The 18,417-nt window shown below is 46.6% G+C and overlaps 1 protein-coding gene across 2 annotated transcripts in view; it reads left to right on the forward strand.

The window, feature by feature from the left end:
• The window catches only part of INPP4B (inositol polyphosphate-4-phosphatase type II B), a 1,970,577-nt gene that overhangs the window by 1,744,386 nt on the left and 207,774 nt on the right, over positions 1-18,417 (forward strand). For both annotated transcript variants that reach the window (XM_078676858.1, XM_078676856.1), the window contains one exon: positions 17,561-17,701. In XM_078676858.1, coding sequence (XP_078532984.1) covers positions 17,561-17,701 — 141 coding nt within the window. The remainder of the gene's footprint in view (positions 1-17,560; positions 17,702-18,417) is intronic.

Below are 18,417 nucleotides of genomic sequence, written 5' to 3' on the forward strand. Positions count from 1 at the left end.
TACAGGAGTGAACTAATGTTAAGCAGCAGGCGGGATTTCACTCCGTATAGTGCTTACAGCAGGTCTTGCAGACAGAGCATGCCTGCTGCTTTCACTCGACCTAAAAAATGGGCTTAATTACAGGCTCAGCTGGGTCATTCACTTGAAGTGCAGTGAAGTGCACATCAGGTTGAATGAGTGCGGTTCTGTATCCAGCCGCCATACCTCACTTGAAGCTTCTCCCTACCTGTGAAATTAGTGAAGGGGGATCACAGGTGCAGCCTTCTTGGTCTTATAAAGGGCACAGTGTATGCCTGCTCCTGCCGATCCTGGTTACATTATTTCATGCTGTTTGCTAACAGAAGCAGCAAGGGAGCAGTGTCCAGAATGGCACAGAAGAAGTGGGTAGGCCTCTATTCTGCACACCAGACAGCATGGGGGTGGAGGCTCAGGTTCACAGACCATGCCCAATCACAGTATGGCTTTAATACGAAGCCATGCAGTGATTGGCCATTTTCTGTCCCTTGCTCTCTTCTCTCTCTGTGATCAGTACGAGTAACGGCATTGCCCACGAGGGAATAGAAAGAGTTATACACACCTGAACTAACACCGCACACATCCCTCATCCTCCAGCATTCCTGAAAGCACTGCACTCATGGTGGAAAATATAAAGAAAAAGTCATGGTGCTGCTCAGGGGAGATCAGATTTCATTCAACAGATAAAGAGTGTATATATTTCCGCAAAGTTTTTGTATGTGTGTGATTTCAAGATATTTGTGTGTTCACAGACCCGGCAGGCCTACAAGTGAACGTCAGGCCAGATGGCTGAGGCCTAATATCAGGTATTTTGTTGTAGTATTTCTGTCATATGTTTTCGAACAATGGTCATCGGAAGAACTCTGCTTTTTCTCATTCAACGGAAATGTTTGGGAGACATCACCTCAAGTATTTTGTATTTTGTTAGCATAGTACCACACTTATGCCTCCTGGCACAAGCACTGCATTATATGAGAGACGCAGGCCAGATCGATTCAAAGGTTTTAGCAGTGGTTGTAGCAAATGTATTTTTTAATTTTTTTATTATAGCCTGGACACGGGTCATCAGGGTGCTATGCATGGTTTTTATTCTAACATGAACTGCGCGGTGGAGATCTGGCAGTGGCGACTGGGCACCTTTAGGGCAGGTAGAGAAAATTCAGGAATGAATGATAAAGGAAAAGCGCTGATAAGTGATAGAGTGAAAACATGGACCGTACAAGAGATGTTGGCAAAGGGGGAAAGAGAGGACATTGCATGTTAGTAACTGTTGAACATATTTAATGCAGTAAGATATGGGCTAGCTTTTAATGTGTTTTAATATTTCAAGAATGCTCATTGCAATTGCTTTATAAACCTTCTTTCTTTGTCACTTGTTTTTTTTTAAATGGGCTATTCGTCATTCTTTTTTCAAAATGTTCTCAGGGGGAGAGGCCCCAAAACTCCCTTTTGAGGGTCAGAATTGCTTGCGACATTACACTCATCCACAACTTTTATGCCCACTGTTAGACCTGACACCTTTTGGCGTGGTTCTTCCCCCATCTTTTTGCCTCTGACTCATGTGTTGTGATGCTGTGCTGGATTTCGTTTTTGCTGATTTAGATGCTTTGGACACTCTGCCACTGCTGATCAGTGTCAGAGTGTAAGTGCTCCTTCTGTAAATTGTGATATTGATTGAGTATACCTAGTTGGCATATTTGTATCACCACGAAGTCCCTAGTAGAGGGCACTGTGTGTGCCAGGGCTGGTGATGACAAATGCTACTAGTGGGCCTGCAGCGCAGATTGCGCCACCCACATGAGTAGCTTTAAAATGGTGACTCAGGCCTGCCAGCGCAGGGCCTGTGTGCAGTCAGTGACTGCCATGTCAGCCTGGCCAGTGTCCCCACTGGCTAGGCCTAACCCTTCCCTGTCTGTGCACATCAGTCACCCCTATGGAAGGCTCCAGGTACCCCCCTGGGCAGGGTGCAGTGTATGGATAAGGTAGAGCATGTGCTAGTGCAGGTAATATGCTCTGGTAGTGGGCTGCAGCCATTTTGTGTGCTCACTGCTGTAAGGCTATCTTGCTCCATAGAGTAACATGGAGGGGGCTGGGCCCATGTGATACCAGCCTATCTTCCCCTAGGAACAAGATGGGACATAAGTGAAAGATATCCCTGGACTCAGAATTTAATGACACATCTTTTAGTGAAGGGTGTTTTTAGATCCTGTGTTGGAGAATAGCACTTTTAGAAAGTGGCTGTTCTCTTGTCTAAACCTTTTTCTGTGTGCCTGGGTTTGTGGAATGCCTGCCTGGTCTGGATGTGACAGGGAGGGGCTGCAGAGCCCCAGAGGAGAGGGTCGGGGCCATCCCGGGGATGAAAGGGCACATCTGCCTGCCTGGGAGGAGGGAGGAAGGAATGCCTGATAAGTGCTGAGCTGTGCCTGCCTACCTCCCCCACGTTAGCTCTCTCCTGGTGGTCAACTGACACCCCTGGCCCTGAAGCTGACAGGAAGAAGAAAACCAGAGACACCTCAGTGCTCCGCAACCCCCGGAACTGGTTTAGACTGGACCAAGGGCCTCCATGCACAAAGACTTCAAAGACATTGAGGGGTATAAGGGAAGGACCCCTGACCACAGAAGATTAGATTCTGAAATTCTGCAACCAAGAAGGAACCTCTGCTGGAAGGAGGACAGCTAGGGAACTAAAGGAAGACTGCCTTGCTGTGTGCTCTAAGGGCTGACCTGTTCTACTGTCTACCTGGAAGCTGAGGAGAAGAAAAGGGGCTTTGCTGTGTGCTGTGACCCTGCCTACTTGAAACTGCCAAGACTCTGCTGTGTGCTGTGTCTACACCTGAATCTCCAAGGGCCTGAGAAGAGCTGGCCTCCTGTTGGGAACCCAGGACGAAAGGTTCCTAAAGCTATCCCAGAAAACGGCTGGAAAATCGTGCTGTTGGGACCCGAGACGCGTGGTGCTGAACTGCGGAGCGTGAGGAAGGGATCGGTGTGCTCATCGGCACATTCATCGTGAGGGTTGGAGGCTTGTGGAGCCTCCCCTCGTGAAATCTGCTCCCAGGTGGTGGCAAGGTCGAGAGGGGGGTCTAGTCGAGACCAGCGCCCTTGAAAACCCTTTGCCGCCAAATCACCACCGCGGCCCGGGGCCAGGAAACCCCCCCGCGACTTGCTCCGAGGTCCAGGAGCTGCCGCGGCGAAGAACGAAGCCGCCGCGACCCCATTGGCTGAGGGAGCCGAGCCCCCTCACTAACGCCGCGACGGGATTGGCCCGCGCGGCGCAGCGTCATCAGCTGTGGTGTGCCGTGATTGGCTGAGCCTGCGGAGCGTCATCGGCGAGGCCGCGCTGCCATTGGTTGGCGGCCTCGCACTCAAAGGGGCTCGACTGAGGGCCGCAACAGGATTGGCTGCCTCCGCTGAAGCTGCGGGAGGTGCCGAAGAATTGCCGAAATCACCGCCGGGACCGGGGAAGAGCTCTGACCCCGCCGAGGGACTTGGGAGCGTCCCGCACCCCTGGCCAGCCGTCCCTCCTTCAGGTGAGCTTCACCGCCTCCCCCGCCGCTCGTTGGATTGTCGAGAGCGGGCGGGAGAGGAAAGGGGACCGGCCGGGGCGGGGACGCGTGCAGTCTGCACGGCTGGTGCGCAGTGGTGCGCCTGAGTCCCAGGAAGACGCGAGGCTGCCCCGGGGACGAGGAAGAGTCCCAGGGCCTCGCGAGGGAGTTGAAACAGCGCTTGAAGCCCATGGTTATAAGTACACGTGGGCCTTGTGTCTACTGCTCGTCTGGAGAGCGGTGGGAATAGAAATCAGTGGCCATATTTTCTTAAGTGCTGATTTAAGAGACTAGAGACTATTTTTGATTTGGAACCTGAGACTATTGTTTTGAATGACCAGAACTGCCTATTTACAAATACCATCCTAGAAAATTAAGTGCAACCTTTAAGCTAAAATGCTATGTGTTCTAAAGGAGTGATTATCATGCAACTGCTTCATTTACATGCTGAAACTAGATAAAGTTATATTTTATATATACTTACCTGTGTGGTCTCAGTTTGTGGTGGATTGGGAATTATTGTTGTGTTAAGTGCAAATGTTATCCACATTGCCTCCGAGTTTAGCCTAGACTGCTCGCGCCATGCTACCTAGAGGGTGAGCAGGGGTTATCTCAGAGGGTTATTCCGTCGCCCTGACCGGAGCTAGGGGTCCCTACTTGGGCCAAGGTACTTACCTTTGCCAACCAGAGACTCCCGGTTCTAACATTGGTGGCTCGCGGTGCGGATTTTGAACTAATGATTGCACTTGACCTGCAGTGATTTCTTGTACATCACTAGTCTAGTTTAGCGGAACAGGTTGCGCAGGATTTTTTCTTTTTGGTGAAACCTTTTTAGTTGAAAAAGGGTAGGAGGTAACATGTCTCAGAACGCGCAAAGCATGAATGCAGAAGGGGAAGTGGAATTTGAAAGCCAGGAGTTGCTCACCTATAACAAGGAGCAACTGAGAAAATTCTGCAGACAGCTTGAATGCCCAGTAAGGGGCGGCGCAAATAAGGAAGAGCTACGGACAGCTCTGAGGGCCTGGTGGGAGGCCAAACATGGTGCCCCGGAAGCTGCTACTGGAGAGGGAGACACACAGGAGAATGGGTTTTTGCCCAGTGAATTGCCAGTGGCGAAGCCAGCGTCTAGGGCCGGCAGCACCCACTCCAGTAGGATTATTTCTCCAGAGGAGGTGGAGGAGAATCAGAGAGCTAGGGCCCATGAGATTGAGCTTTTGAAGCTCAAAGCGGAAGCCGACGAGAAGAGACTGCGCCTAGAAGTTGAGAAAGAGGCACAGGAGAGGGCGGCACAGGAGAGAAGGCATGCTCTCGCTTTGGAGGAGAAGAAGCTCCAATTGGCTCATGAGAGGAGCATGAAGGAATTGGATTTCAAATATAAAGAGAGGGGGTCCAGTTCTAATGGTGGCAGCGCACAACCAGTACAGGCGGGTAAGGTATACATACCAAAGGATCTGGTACAGAATTATCAGAGGGGTGAGGATATTTATGCGTGGTTCAGAGCGTATGAACTTGCCTTGAAGATGAATGAGGTGCCTGAAAAGAATTGGGGAGCAGGATTGTGGAAGCATTTTGAGGCCTCAGGGAGGGATGTATTGGCACCCTTAGACGCAAAGAATGCTTTAGCCTACTCCGCCATGAAGGAGGCTTTGTGCCTCAGGTATGGGCTCACTGCTGAACAGTACCGCCAGAAGTTTAGGAACTTCAAGAAGCTTGATTCAAGTACTTGGGTGGAGTGTGTGAGTATGTACACGCGTGCACTGGAAGGTTGGATGAAGGGCAGCAAGGTTACTGATTATGTGGGGTTGTGTCACTTGATTAGTAGGGAGCACTTAAGTAGTTTATGTGTCCCAGAGCTGCGCCAGCATCTTTTGGATAGTAAGTTAACTGATCCCAGTGAGCTTGCTAAAGAGGCGGACCGGTGGACTAGCACCAGGGTCCACAAGGGGGTGGTAAGTACCCCAGCCAAAGGTGGACAGGGTCCCCAGCAGAAGAGTGGGGGGGACACGGGTAATCAAAAGGAGTCTTCTAAAGGGCCCCAAAGTAGTTCCCAAGAGAAGGTGTCTCAACCCCCCAAGTCTAAGAAGTCCTGGCCCCATAAGGGCCCGCAGGACAAGAAGACCCTCACTTGCTATGCATGTAGGGAGGTGGGGCACATTGCTCCAAACTGTCCAAAGAAGAAATCTGCACCCACTGGTGCTCCAGCTCCAGCTCCGGCGATAGCCAGTGTAGCTTTGGGAGGGGATTTGATTTCTAGTGGGGAGGAGGGGTTAGCATTGATGACCCTTGTCTCTCTAGGAGACCAAGAGATGGCCCAGGAAACCTTGCTGCCCCAAAACACTAAGAAATACGGGCAGAAGGTGACCATCAATGGACAGGTGGTGGAGGCTCTGAGAGACACAGGGGCCAGCGTGACATCTGTTAGGTGTCAGTGGGTGTCTGAAGAGCAAATTGTTCCCCAGGTACTCCGGCCTGTGGTGGCAGCTGATAGTTCAGTGCGCTACTGCAGGCTGGCGAAAGTTCCATTTGAATGGGGAGGAGTCTCCGGTATTTTGGAGATTGTTGTAAGTGATGCCTTGCCTGTAGATTGTCTATTAGGTAATGACCTGGAGAGCTCCCCATGGAAGGAGGTGGAGCACAGGACTCACTTGGAGATGTTGGGTTTGCCTGCGTGGATCTGTGTGTCCACCCGTGCAATGACAGCAAGAGAGGGCGGTCTAACAGAGCTGGAGCCTGGAACAATGGCCCAGGGACCTGCCAAGAGAGGACGGGGTAGAGGGCGCGGGAAACCGGCCCCCACTGTTCCCACGGTCCAGGAGGAGGCAGACCCGGAAGGGGATGCCCTGGAACCTACAGGGGAGCAGGTGGCCGAACTAGGGGAATTGCCTGAGCTGTCCCAGTGGCAGCAAGAGGGTGGTCCCTCCAGGGAGGAATTCTGCCAGGCTCAGAAGGAGTGCCCTTCTCTCATTGGTGTGCGGCAGCAGGCTGCAGACCAGGCCGCCGGCCTGGGGTCCAAGGAGCAATTGATCTATTGGGAGGATGACTTACTTTATAGTGAGCCTAAGTTCGCTGAGCCCGGCGCAGCCCGTGTGCTGGTGGTACCGGAGCGCTTCAGGAACTTCCTACTGGGTCTGGCTCATGACGTGCCTCTCGCAGGACATCTGGGGCAAGACAAGACCTATCACAGGCTTGTCACCCATTTCTACTGGCCCCAGATGAAGACGCACGTCTCTGCCTTTTGTAAGTCTTGCCAGACTTGTCAGGCCAGTGGCAAGAGTGGAGGGAGGCGCGTGGCCCCCCTCCAACCCTTTCCCGTGGTGAGCACCCCTTTTGAGCGGGTGGGCATTGACATCGTGGGGCCCCTGGATCCCAAGACGGCCCTAGGCAACAGGTTTATCCTGGTCTTGGTGGACCATGCCACTCGGTACCCGGAAGCCCTTCCGCTCAGGACAGTCACCGCCCCAGTGGTGGGCCGTGCCCTGATGGGGATCTTTTCCCGGGTGGCTAGTCGAGACCAGCGCCCTTGAAAACCCTTTGCCACCAAATCACCACCGCGGCCCGGGGCCAGGAAACCCCCCCGCGACTTGCTCCGAGGTCCAGGAGCTGCCGCGGCGAAGAACGAAGCCGCCGCGACCCCATTGGCTGAGGGAGCCGAGCCCCCTCACTAACGCCGCGACGGGATTGGCCCGCGCGGCGCAGCGTCATCAGCTGTGGTGTGCCGTGATTGGCTGAGCCTGCGGAGCGTCATCGGCGAGGCCGCGCTGCCATTGGTTGGTGGCCTCGCACTCAAAGGGGCTCGACTGAGGGCTGCGACAGGATTGGCTGCCTCCGCTGAAGCTGCGGGAGGTGCCGAAGAATTGCCGAAATCACCGCCGGGACCGGGGAAGAGCTCTGACCCCGCCGAGGGACTTGGGAGCGTCCCGCACCCCTGGCCAGCCGTCCCTCCTTCAGGTGAGCTTCACCGCCTCCCCCGCCGCTCGTTGGATTGTCGAGAGCGGGCGGGAGAGGAAAGGGGACCGGCCGGGGTGGGGACGCGTGCAGTCTGCACGGCTGGTGCGCAGTGGTGCGCCTGAGTCCCAGGAAGACGCGAGGCTGCCCCGGGGACGAGGAAGAGTCCCTGGGCCTCGCGAGGGAGTTGAAACAGCGCTTGAAGCCCATGGTTATAAGTACACGTAGGCCTTGTGTCTACTGCTCGTCTGGAGAGCGGTGGGAATAGAAATCAGTGGCCATATTTTCTTAAGTGCTGATTTAAGAGACTAGAGACTATTTTTGATTTGGAACCTGAGACTATTGTTTTGAATGACCAGAACTGCCTATTTACAAATACCATCCTAGAAAATTAAGTGCAACCTTTAAGCTAAAATGCTATGTGTTCTAAAGGAGTGATTATCATGCAACTGCTTCATTTACATGCTGAAACTAGATAAAGTTATATTTTATATATACTTACCTGTGTGGTCTCAGTTTGTGGTGGATTGGGAATTATTGTTGTGTTAAGTGCAAATGTTATCCACATTGCCTCCGAGTTTAGCCTAGACTGCTCGCGCCATGCTACCTAGAGGGTGAGCAGGGGTTATCTCAGAGGGTTATTCCGTCGCCCTGACCGGAGCTAGGGGTCCCTACTTGGGCCAAGGTACTTACCTTTGCCAACCAGAGACTCCCGGTTCTAACACCCACCAATTTGTAATGTCTCAATCCGCCATTGGAGTGACTACTAGATCATTACACAAAGTCAAGGAGTTGGGATTTAAACAAAAGTAGCATGTGCCTAAAGGAATGCTTGGGCAGAAGAGCTAAACATATAAATCAAGAATAAAAAATAAGAAGTTTATAAAAGAAATCTAAATAAACTGTGGACATTATAATTTTGTTTAAATGCCAGAGCTTTAAAAACATCATTCAATTTTAATAATCTGACTGCAACTAGGAAGAGCAGATCAGTTTTCACGAGATTGAGAGAAAAAGGAACTGTCACTATGATTCTCATGAAATAGATAACCCTTGTTGCAAATAGGCACTGCCGGAACCACTCTGGATTACAAAGGTAAATTCAACTATTATAGATGGTAATAACCAGGAGATTCCACTTCAGTTGTTGGAGCCTCTTATAAATGAGTAATGAAGATGTTTCCACTGAAAATGGATGATGGGTCAAATATAAGGTTAGCTTTACAAAACGACCAAAGACATAGAGCTTATACCATGATAATGATGTAAGAGTAGCTGTATTTCCAGCACTCTACATTGTGGGAGATGACTTTAACCTGTAACTTCAGCCCACAGTGGACACATTCGAATAAACCAACTCATGATCAGTAGGCAAAAACAAATGTTTGCACTTTATATAAGGACTTTACATTGTTCTGTATCTGATGTAAACACTAGAAGAACGATGGACATTTAACTTAGGGCATCATCTGCGTTGTACTCAAATAGATTCAGAATAATCGCCTTCACCGATGCACAGGTAAAGTATTGGGTTTAGTATTGCAGGCCACAGTTTTTTGCTCAATCTAAGCCTAAACAATCATCCATTGTCAAATGTTTGGGCTTATATTTCTGCTTGTGGATATATAAATCCAGGTTTTTTTTCTGGGGACCAGGTTCGTCCCCAGAAAAAATACAATAACACTGCAAGCTGTAATACCACAGGAGCCATAATATCATTTTGGGTAGCAACTCATGTTGCTGCAAAATAAGTATTAAATACCCCTCATAATGAGGGTCTTTGTTATCAATCTTTTTATCCTGCACATTAAATGAGTGTAGCTTAGGTTCTGCTAGGCCCTGCCATAAAACCATGTATTACAACCCCTGCCCTACTCCGAAAAAGACTACTTATGGTGTTCGCTGCAGGGCTCACTGCATAGCAGGACTGTCACCCAACTTCTGACAATACCACAGACAGCGTTCCCAGTCTTGCTATTTGAACTGCCATAAATAGAGACCATCATAGGGTCCAAGGGGACACCGCTTTTTATCCATCTTGCAAGGATCCTTTTTAAATAGCACAGGTTTCTCATAGTACCTTCCTTGCGAAAGCTCGCCTTACTTTCTATTTTTGTTCTGTGCTAAATTCAAGGGATAATCCGTCTACCTAAAAGTATCGTCCATATTTCTTTTGGCCATATGTCCTTTAATTTTAGAAAAGAAGTAGGAGGACTAAGCTATGATGTTATATTAAGTGGTGATAACTCCAGTGGGTAACAATGTGAACTACAGTATAAAGAACTGGCATGAAGTTCCATTTTAAGTATGGGAAGTGTAAAATCAATGTGGAGGATGACCAGGAGTCAGTTTAGATGATACTTGAGTATCCATGCTGAAGGATCGTTTTATCATGTAATTCTCCACCTGCACCTTGGCCCCTTGTTTCTTCTATATTATGAAACAGTGGGGTTTGCTTGTAGTTTCTTTAGTTTATTTGTCTGGTATTCACATTCCTTGTCTGGCTTTGTAGCATCTTAATTGTTTCTTACAATTTTATTTGAGCATTTTTTATGCATCATTTTGCTTTTTCCGCTTCCAAGGTACAGTCTCTATTGTCAGAAATTTGCAACCCTTCAGACAAGTATTTTTAGTGCCTTGCTAATGATTTCCACCATCAATCCTCTCAGGTAATCTCAAAGACACTGGTGAGATAGTAGAGGGAGGTCACTTCATAATCTCTCCTAGAGAAAGAAGGAGAATGTAAGATAAGTGTGATCTAATATTAAAAGATATGTGCCTGCTAAATACCACAGTCCACATAATCTTTATCACGCCTTCATAGGAAATAACTCACAAAACTGTTGAAATAATTGGACCCAAACTAAATCAGTGGTTCCCTCAAGCATCTGTAAATTATCCCTACCTACTCAGACTGTACATTCAAAATGGCGTGCTAACGTATTATGAAATTCAGTCTAATTTTTAGGTTGAGCGCAAGCACACGACCTCTTGTATACTTTAGTATACATATATCTCTATGGGTCAAATGCAATTCCTTGCTTCTCATTTGTTTGTTTCAATGTCCTTTAAAAATCCTTGCTTACTAGTGGCCAGTCCTGCCTCTCTGTCCCTCCTTTTTCCTCCAAGGAGCAGGGACTTAGTACAATACCATTACACGTTGTTCTGCTCATGGGGGGACTATTTTATTATGTTTTCAACCTCTTGTTACACTGTGGGTGCTCAGACATAACTGCTTACATTTTATTACAGCATTCATGCCTTGTCCTTCCTGTCCAAAGCCTGCAGCTGCCAGTCATGCTTTCTAGCTACTGCAGCTCTAAATCATATGAAATGTTAAACTAAAACTTAAACACAGCTTGAAATGATACTTTAATATGCATACTGCTTGTTTTTTTTCCTCCCCTCCAGGACTTGTGCTTGGCTGTTGCCTGAGGAGTTGGAAGTTTCTCCTCATCAGTTTTGCACTGAGGCCAAAATATTTCCTTCTGGAAAAATGCCCCCTTTAAAATGTGTATTTGAATGTATTACATTAAAAAAAGCAGAACAAGAAGACAGGTCCATCACAAGGTCTGTGCCATGGAGTTTATTTTCCTTTTAAAAGCACTCCACACATTCCTGGCCTCCTGGAACAGGTAGCCAGAGGGTTAATATGCTAGCTGCGACAAAGTGTTCCGTGCAGATTACAAAGTGCATAAAATGTAAATAGGTCAATGGGTTACTGCTCTTCTGTTACTTATAGCTTCTAAATTAAAAGCCTAACAGAACAGTGAATTTATAACTGTCATCAAAGAACTGCATGCACTGCAAAGTAAAGATTAGAGGAGATAATAAAGTTGCAAAAGGGGTTCATATGGATGGAAATTGATTCTTTTTATTTAAGAGAACCCCCAACTATGGTGTTCTGTTTTCAATTCTGAGTTTGTGCTCATGAGGCCCAAGCCCTCTTTATCAATGCTGCCTACCAATATGCATGACTTTTGACTCCTACACCATGTATGTCCTCTGTGTTATGTAACAATTCCTTTACACTAATTTATACACTTATGATTGATTGTCTCTGTGTAATTTGTGTGTGATGCAAAGTGCTCTGACACCCAACACTGGTATGTGTGACGCTTAATAACTAATTAAATGCATCTGAACATTAGTGGTTATGCAGCCTAAAGGGACACTGCTAAAGAGTGGTGGTGAGGGAATCCGCATCACTCAGTCTTACCTCAACATCACCTGAGCACCGTCTCAGCATCAACACAGCACCACCTCCTCATCAGTGCACCACCAGTGCAGCACCAACTCAGCATCACCTTAACATCAGCACTGCACAGCACTATCTCAGCATCAGTGCACCACCTCGAACGCAGCCCCCCTCAGCATCAGCGCACCACTACCTCAGCACAGCACCAATTCAGCATCACTCAGCACCATCTGATCACCAGCTCAGCACCACCTCAGAAACAGTGCAGCACCGCCACCTCAGCATCACTCAGCACCACCTCAGCTCTACTCAGCACCACCTCAGCATAATTCAACACCACCTCAGCATCACTGCAGCTTATCAGTTCACCACCAACTCAGCATCAGTGCAGCACCACCTCAGCACCACCAGAGCACAACATAAACATCAGCACAGCACCATTTCTGCATCAGTGCAGCACCTCAGCAGCAACTCAGCACCCATGCAGCACCACTTCAGCATCAGCAGAGCATCACCTCAACAAAGCACCACCTCAGCACCAGCGTAACTCAGCACCACCTCAGCATCACTCAGCACCATCTCAGTAACATTCAGTATCACCTTCACACCAGCACACAACTACCTTAACATCACTCAGCAATACCTGAGTTGCATTCAGCATCACCAGAGCATCACATCTGTACCAGCACACCACCACCTCAGCACCACTTCAGCACTACTCAGCACCACATCAGTATGCCCTCGGAATCTGGCATCTGTTGATTCTTTCCTAGTGTCCGTCCGTTGCTCATGTTGTAATTCAGGTAGTATTTCTCAGTCTCCACCCTCCTATTATTTATGTCCCTGCATAACAGAAAAACGCTATAACAAACAAGCATTACAACAGGCAGGAGGAGATGGCCAGCATTGCAATGACAAAAAAACTAGAAGACATTTTTTGATACATTTTTTTTTTAAAGAGTCATTCAATTGTACACAATGTCTTCTTTAAGCTCCCCTACATAACACTCCACAACACAAAATACCACTCCACATACTTACACTCCATTACACACAGTCTCACACCACATAATTCCACTACACAAATCCACACCACACAGTTTCACACCACACAATGCCACAACTAACGAGTCCAATCCAACCCACATAAGTGGTACACACCACATACATCCAATCCAATCCATAACACATAGGTAAGAGATATTTACATTTATAATGCCAAAAGCACCAACTCTTTCCTTTTTTTAGATTAGCTGTCAATAATAATATAAATACAATTGTTTCTATAAGTTGTCCTCCTAGACCAGACATTGTTAATGATGAAGTAAAATGTGTTGAATATTGCCCCCACTTTAATTTTGAAGACAAAGTAATAAGCAAAATTTAACTTCAGATTGCAAAAATGTACTTCTTTCTAGTAAGAAGGTGAAAAGATGTTTCAACGAACAGTAAGATTATGTAATTTATTGCAACACAATATATGACCCCAGAGTTCTAGGCAGCACCTGCTGCTGCTGGAACACGGGCACACCAAACCCCCTAGGGCTCTAACTCTAACTTTCCATCTCCAACCTGGCCCAACAGTAGGGTTAACCAATTATATGATTACTGTCATAACCTGATTACTGATTCCCATGTGGACATTGGTTTGTCAAAGATCCTGAGGGATGAACCATCTGTGAGCAATGCTAGACAAAGGTGTGTAGAAATTAATTCAAAGGTAGAGAAATTGAGTGCCAGGATGAATGAACTGTAGGATAGGATAAAGAGACCAAAGGATTAAATGAACGATTTGGAGAAGGATAGCAAAGACGTCTGAATGACATTGAAAAGGCCAAGTTGAAAACTAAAACACTTCTATTGGTCAAACATATATCACTCTGTAAAATGGAGAGATTAAAAAACATGATTCAACTCAAGAAAATCTGAGCTCTCAGGGCCTCATTCACAATGCTTGCTTCCATGAACAGGTGTAACTTCTTCTTTGAAGTTCAGAAGTAACAGTAAATCAAGCGTAAGTCACACTTCTCAGCAATTAGTCTTCGTTGGTCCCTTCGTTGGTCCCTTAGAATACCCAAAGGGTCAGATGAAGATATTCCAACCATATTGTAGAGTTATACACTGAGAATATGCAGGACTCTGCATGTTTAGTCCTAAATTTAGGATGTAAATGTGGGGATTGACAGGGTGAGTTGCAGGAAAATTGATAACATCTAGTAAAATGAAGGGAGAGGAAAGACAAACTTTACGGAGGATCACAGTAAGTGACTTAGAAATACAAGAATACACACACAAAAGGGTTCACAAAAGGTACAACTACATGTAGTGCTACAGCTCCTGCAGGCTCAAATCTACTCCAGGCAAGCCTTGAAGTAACTCACACACTAGAAAATATAGGATTTGCAATAGTAATCAATCCAAGCAGGGAATAAAACAAACAGTGCAAAGCAGAACAACTAAATAAATATAAATAAATAAGTGGTCACATATATTTCGGTCGTGAAAACACGTCAAAGAAATGTGAAAAAAATCTTAAATAAAAATGAAAAACATGTAATGGAATAGTCATATAACTGCAGACATGCATGCCCAATATACACCACATTGTTCAAGTGCAAAAACAATTAAATAAAAAATGAAATTAATGTTAAAAAGTAGTCATATCACTGTAAACATTGCAGATTGAGAAATCACATTATAATAAAATAATCATAACAGATGCACATACATAAAAAAATGCAGATATTTAAATTGTTAATGAAGTTAAAAAATACTCATCTCAACTCTAACACCTACTGAAAGACCCATCATAATATATTGCATATCCTAAGCACACACAGTGACACAACACAAATGTAGCTGTTGTCTGCCATCCACAATATCTCAAAGTCCTAGGAGTAGAGGGTGGAGCCCAGGATGTGGGCTATATGTATGTGCTCTCAGAAGGAATGTTTGTTGTTACTGTAATATTTTCCTCCGGTGATCACAGTTTCTCAGTTTTTTTCAATTAGTGGTTCTGCTTGGCTTATGTGGAAGTATCCACTAACTTTATGTAGAACTAAACTTTGGCGGAGTTACATATAAAATAAGCCAGTAACGTTACTGGTTGTAGCTTCACCATTACATTTGACGTTTTTCCTGTCCCCAACCCCTCATGTAGGAGGGTGAGTACCCATACTCCTATTGATAGTAACAACTAGTCTTCCCAGAGTTGCTGAATTGCTGTGACTCTGGGATTTACATCTAAGGATTGGCATGTATCCAGTGGCGGCTGGCATCTACTTAAGGAGGGGGGACGGGCAAATGGGGTGTGCATGTGGGGGAAAATAAAAAAATAAATAAATAAATAAAAGAATAAAAGAAAAGAAAAACACTTCTTGGGTCCTGAAGGACGACGGCCTCCTCACTCCGACCTCTTCTTCAGGGACTGCAGTGCAACACCAGCACAGTCCCTCGACCAATCCTGGCCAGCTCATGTGCTGTTAACCAGCATGTGAACAGCACCCTGATTGGTGGGAGAGGCCTCTAACGGCGCTCCTGAGAGCACTTGATTCCTGCACTTGGTGCCTTAAGACAGCTGGGTTGACAGCTTTGAAGTGCGCACGTCTGGCTGGCCGTCGTAAGCTGGCCAGCCATAAAGACATGCGCACTTTGACCAAATGCAAAGACAGCCCTCCGCCCACCACGCCTACCTGTTGTCAATGAGCAGGCACCGTGTTGTATCTTGGTTATAGTGCTTTTCATGGCATCCACTTCTCCACCAGTGGAACCCTCTAGAGATGATGTAACATGGAATGTTGGTGTATGAAATCCACAGTTGGTGAAGGGCTGAGCGCCTTGCTGGCTGCTCCTGGTGGGGCTGTATTACTGATCTTGTAACTAACCTGAATAAATCCTCTTGTACCACATCTACCTGCGTGGACCTGATTACTACACACCGCCCCGTCCTGACGCTCGGTTCAGGACGGGACGATGAAAAATAAAATGGTAATGATTTACCATTTTATTTTTCATCTCTGGGGCTTTTGGGGGCACGTAAGAGGGCGACACTCCTCCACTACAATTTCTGCCTATAGACTTACCTCTGTTAATAGGCCCAAAGGGGCCCAAATTGCAAAACCATTTTTGGATGTATATGTACATTTGTGATCGAAAATACCTCAATTTATGTCTACAATGGCGGGAAGTGGCCTGGATTAACTTCCTGTGTAGGACTGTCAAAAGAACAAATCACCTCCAGGTTTGCTTACAGAAGAACTTTTTTCTTTAAATGTACTTTGTCGTTGAGTTTTCCGTTAACCTTTTCTTTAACTTCTCTTGTGTATGCTTTCGCACTGGAAGAATAGGAGCCCATGGGGAAATGTTACCTGATATTCACAGTAATGCCTGGAAACCTGCACTTGGCGCAGCTTTCCAAGCATTATTTCTTTCATTCCAGTCTGGGTTTTGTGCATGGCCTAGTACTGGGGCATGGGTACTAGGAATGTTTAAAAGCAAATAATCCAAAAATGCCTACTGCAGCCTTTATTTGAGAAACTTTGGGAAGGGACCGAAACACGTCAGGCAATATGTAGAAGGCTTGCACTTTCTTTTTGCGGTTCATTGCCCTTTGCACTTAGAAGTTGTGGGCTCCAATCTAATTTTTTAATTGCGGATTATTTTAGGGGATATAATGAACAGGATGGATATACGTTCTACATATTGAAAGAAAACCCACATTCTTACTTTGTACCTAAAGTGGATTTGCATAGCTGGTGCTCCTGGCATGTATAACGACGTTCCTGATGTGTACAGGGAATATATGGCGTTTACTATAGCTGCAGTCAACACTTTTTGTTGGATTTATGTTACTGGAAATGTCAGTAAGTTCTTAAAACGTGTAAATCGGCACCTCTGCGTAAAGGTACTGCTACATGTGCATAGTTACTGCTTTTTCACAAATAGGGTCCTACGTGCCAGACTGTCTTTAAAGCTGCATGTCTGATTTTGCAATGATCAGTTTGTTCTGCCCATTCCACGCAGGTACAGATAGATCTTTAGGGTACTCGGTGTGCATCTCACAGCTTCCACGTTTCATTTGTCATCCTTCATCTGTCTTCACTGTTTCATAATTATTGTTAGTTCCAGATCACCATGAGATTGCAGAATCATATTTCTCACTCCATTTGTGATCTCTGTGGGGAAGCTTGTTCTCTTTCATTGTTGAGGTTCCCCCTTTGCTGCTTCTGCTGCCTGTGTATCTGCAAGATGTGTGGTAAGATGTCAAGTTGACAACTGGGACAAGTCAAACCATGGGCACCTACCCAGATGGGAGATAGATGTAGTAGTTATTTATTTGTAGCAGGGGAGGCTTTGCTGCATCAACTGTGATATTTCCATTATTCTCACTGTATACCATTATTGTGCCTTGACGCTACAGTGTAAGGAGCATCCCCTAAGCTGTTCCCGACCTGAACATGATTGAATTATTTGCTTTGCTTCCCCTTTTTATATCAGCTTGTGTGCAAGGTTGATGCTTTCCGCTTTGTTTCATAACAGGGCACATGATTTATTACTATTGAGAGCCTTTCCCTTTTGTATTGCAAGAGACTTTGTTTATTACAATATTAATTCTGCCTCGCTTGTTTTCCTGCCTCAGTTACTATGTTTGTAAACTCAACAAACAACTTCTACACGTTTCTACATCCATATACTTCCTGGTACTCTGCTGAGCTTTGTGCTAGAATTAGTGCCCATGAAAAAGCGCTGATGTGTGAAATAGTTGTTGCTGTTGTGCAGTCCAGGGGGGCCTGGGCATGTGGATACCTTTAGTGAAACGAATACATCTTCTCAAGTCTTTTTCTAAACATTGTTCTTGCAGGGACTATTATGTCGTGGAGGTCAGGCTTCCGGCGAAGACGTTTGAGTTGTTGCCAGAAGAGATTAAAGAAGGGAAGCTGCTGCGCGTGTGCCCTGTGCTGTTTAATATTGGAATCAATGAACAGCAAACTCTTGCAGAAAGGTAGGACGGCCACAGAAGATTAATGCGTCCAGGCGCCCTGCCTGGAATATCAATGTGCCGATGCCCAACAGCTACAGCAACCATAAACAAGCACACACACCCACACCCACACCCACTCTCTTTCACTGGAGACAGGCCCCGCATCCACTCGTGATGAACTTCTGATAGTTTTCCGATCCCAGAATCAATATCTTTCAATCGCATGTCCTCAGAATAAAACAAGAAGGCAAACTGCAGCCAAGGTTAAGAGATGCCAGTACTTGCATCATCAGCCCTAATTCTGAAATTCATGTGATTGAGGGCATTATGTTGTGGGGCATTTTACAGTACATGCAGCCAATAGGGAGGGATTGTTCCAGTGAGTGCGGCTCCACAGCAGTCCAGGGCATTGCATCACATTAATGGCCTGCTGTGCATTTGCACAACATTTCACTGTCCAGTTCCTCTTTTAGCTGCCACTTTGTAGGTGGTTGCCAGCAGGGAAGCCTCAGGGCTTGTTGTAGATTTCTAAAGAGGTTTTGGTTGTCCAGGCGTATACCCACCTCAGTGGCTACCACTATGATTGACCTCATTGAGTGGGTACAAGCAGGGCCGGCGCTGGGCATGGGCAGTGTGGGCCACCGCTGCCCAGGCCCCGCAGTCAGCCCTCTAACTTGGGGCCTCACACCAATGCGACACAGTCAGGCCATGGCATGAAAGGTGCCACCTTGCAAGCA

This window comes from Lissotriton helveticus, chromosome 2_1 (genome assembly GCF_964261635.1).
Source record: "Lissotriton helveticus chromosome 2_1, aLisHel1.1, whole genome shotgun sequence".
Classification (NCBI taxonomy): domain Eukaryota; kingdom Metazoa; phylum Chordata; class Amphibia; order Caudata; family Salamandridae; genus Lissotriton; species Lissotriton helveticus.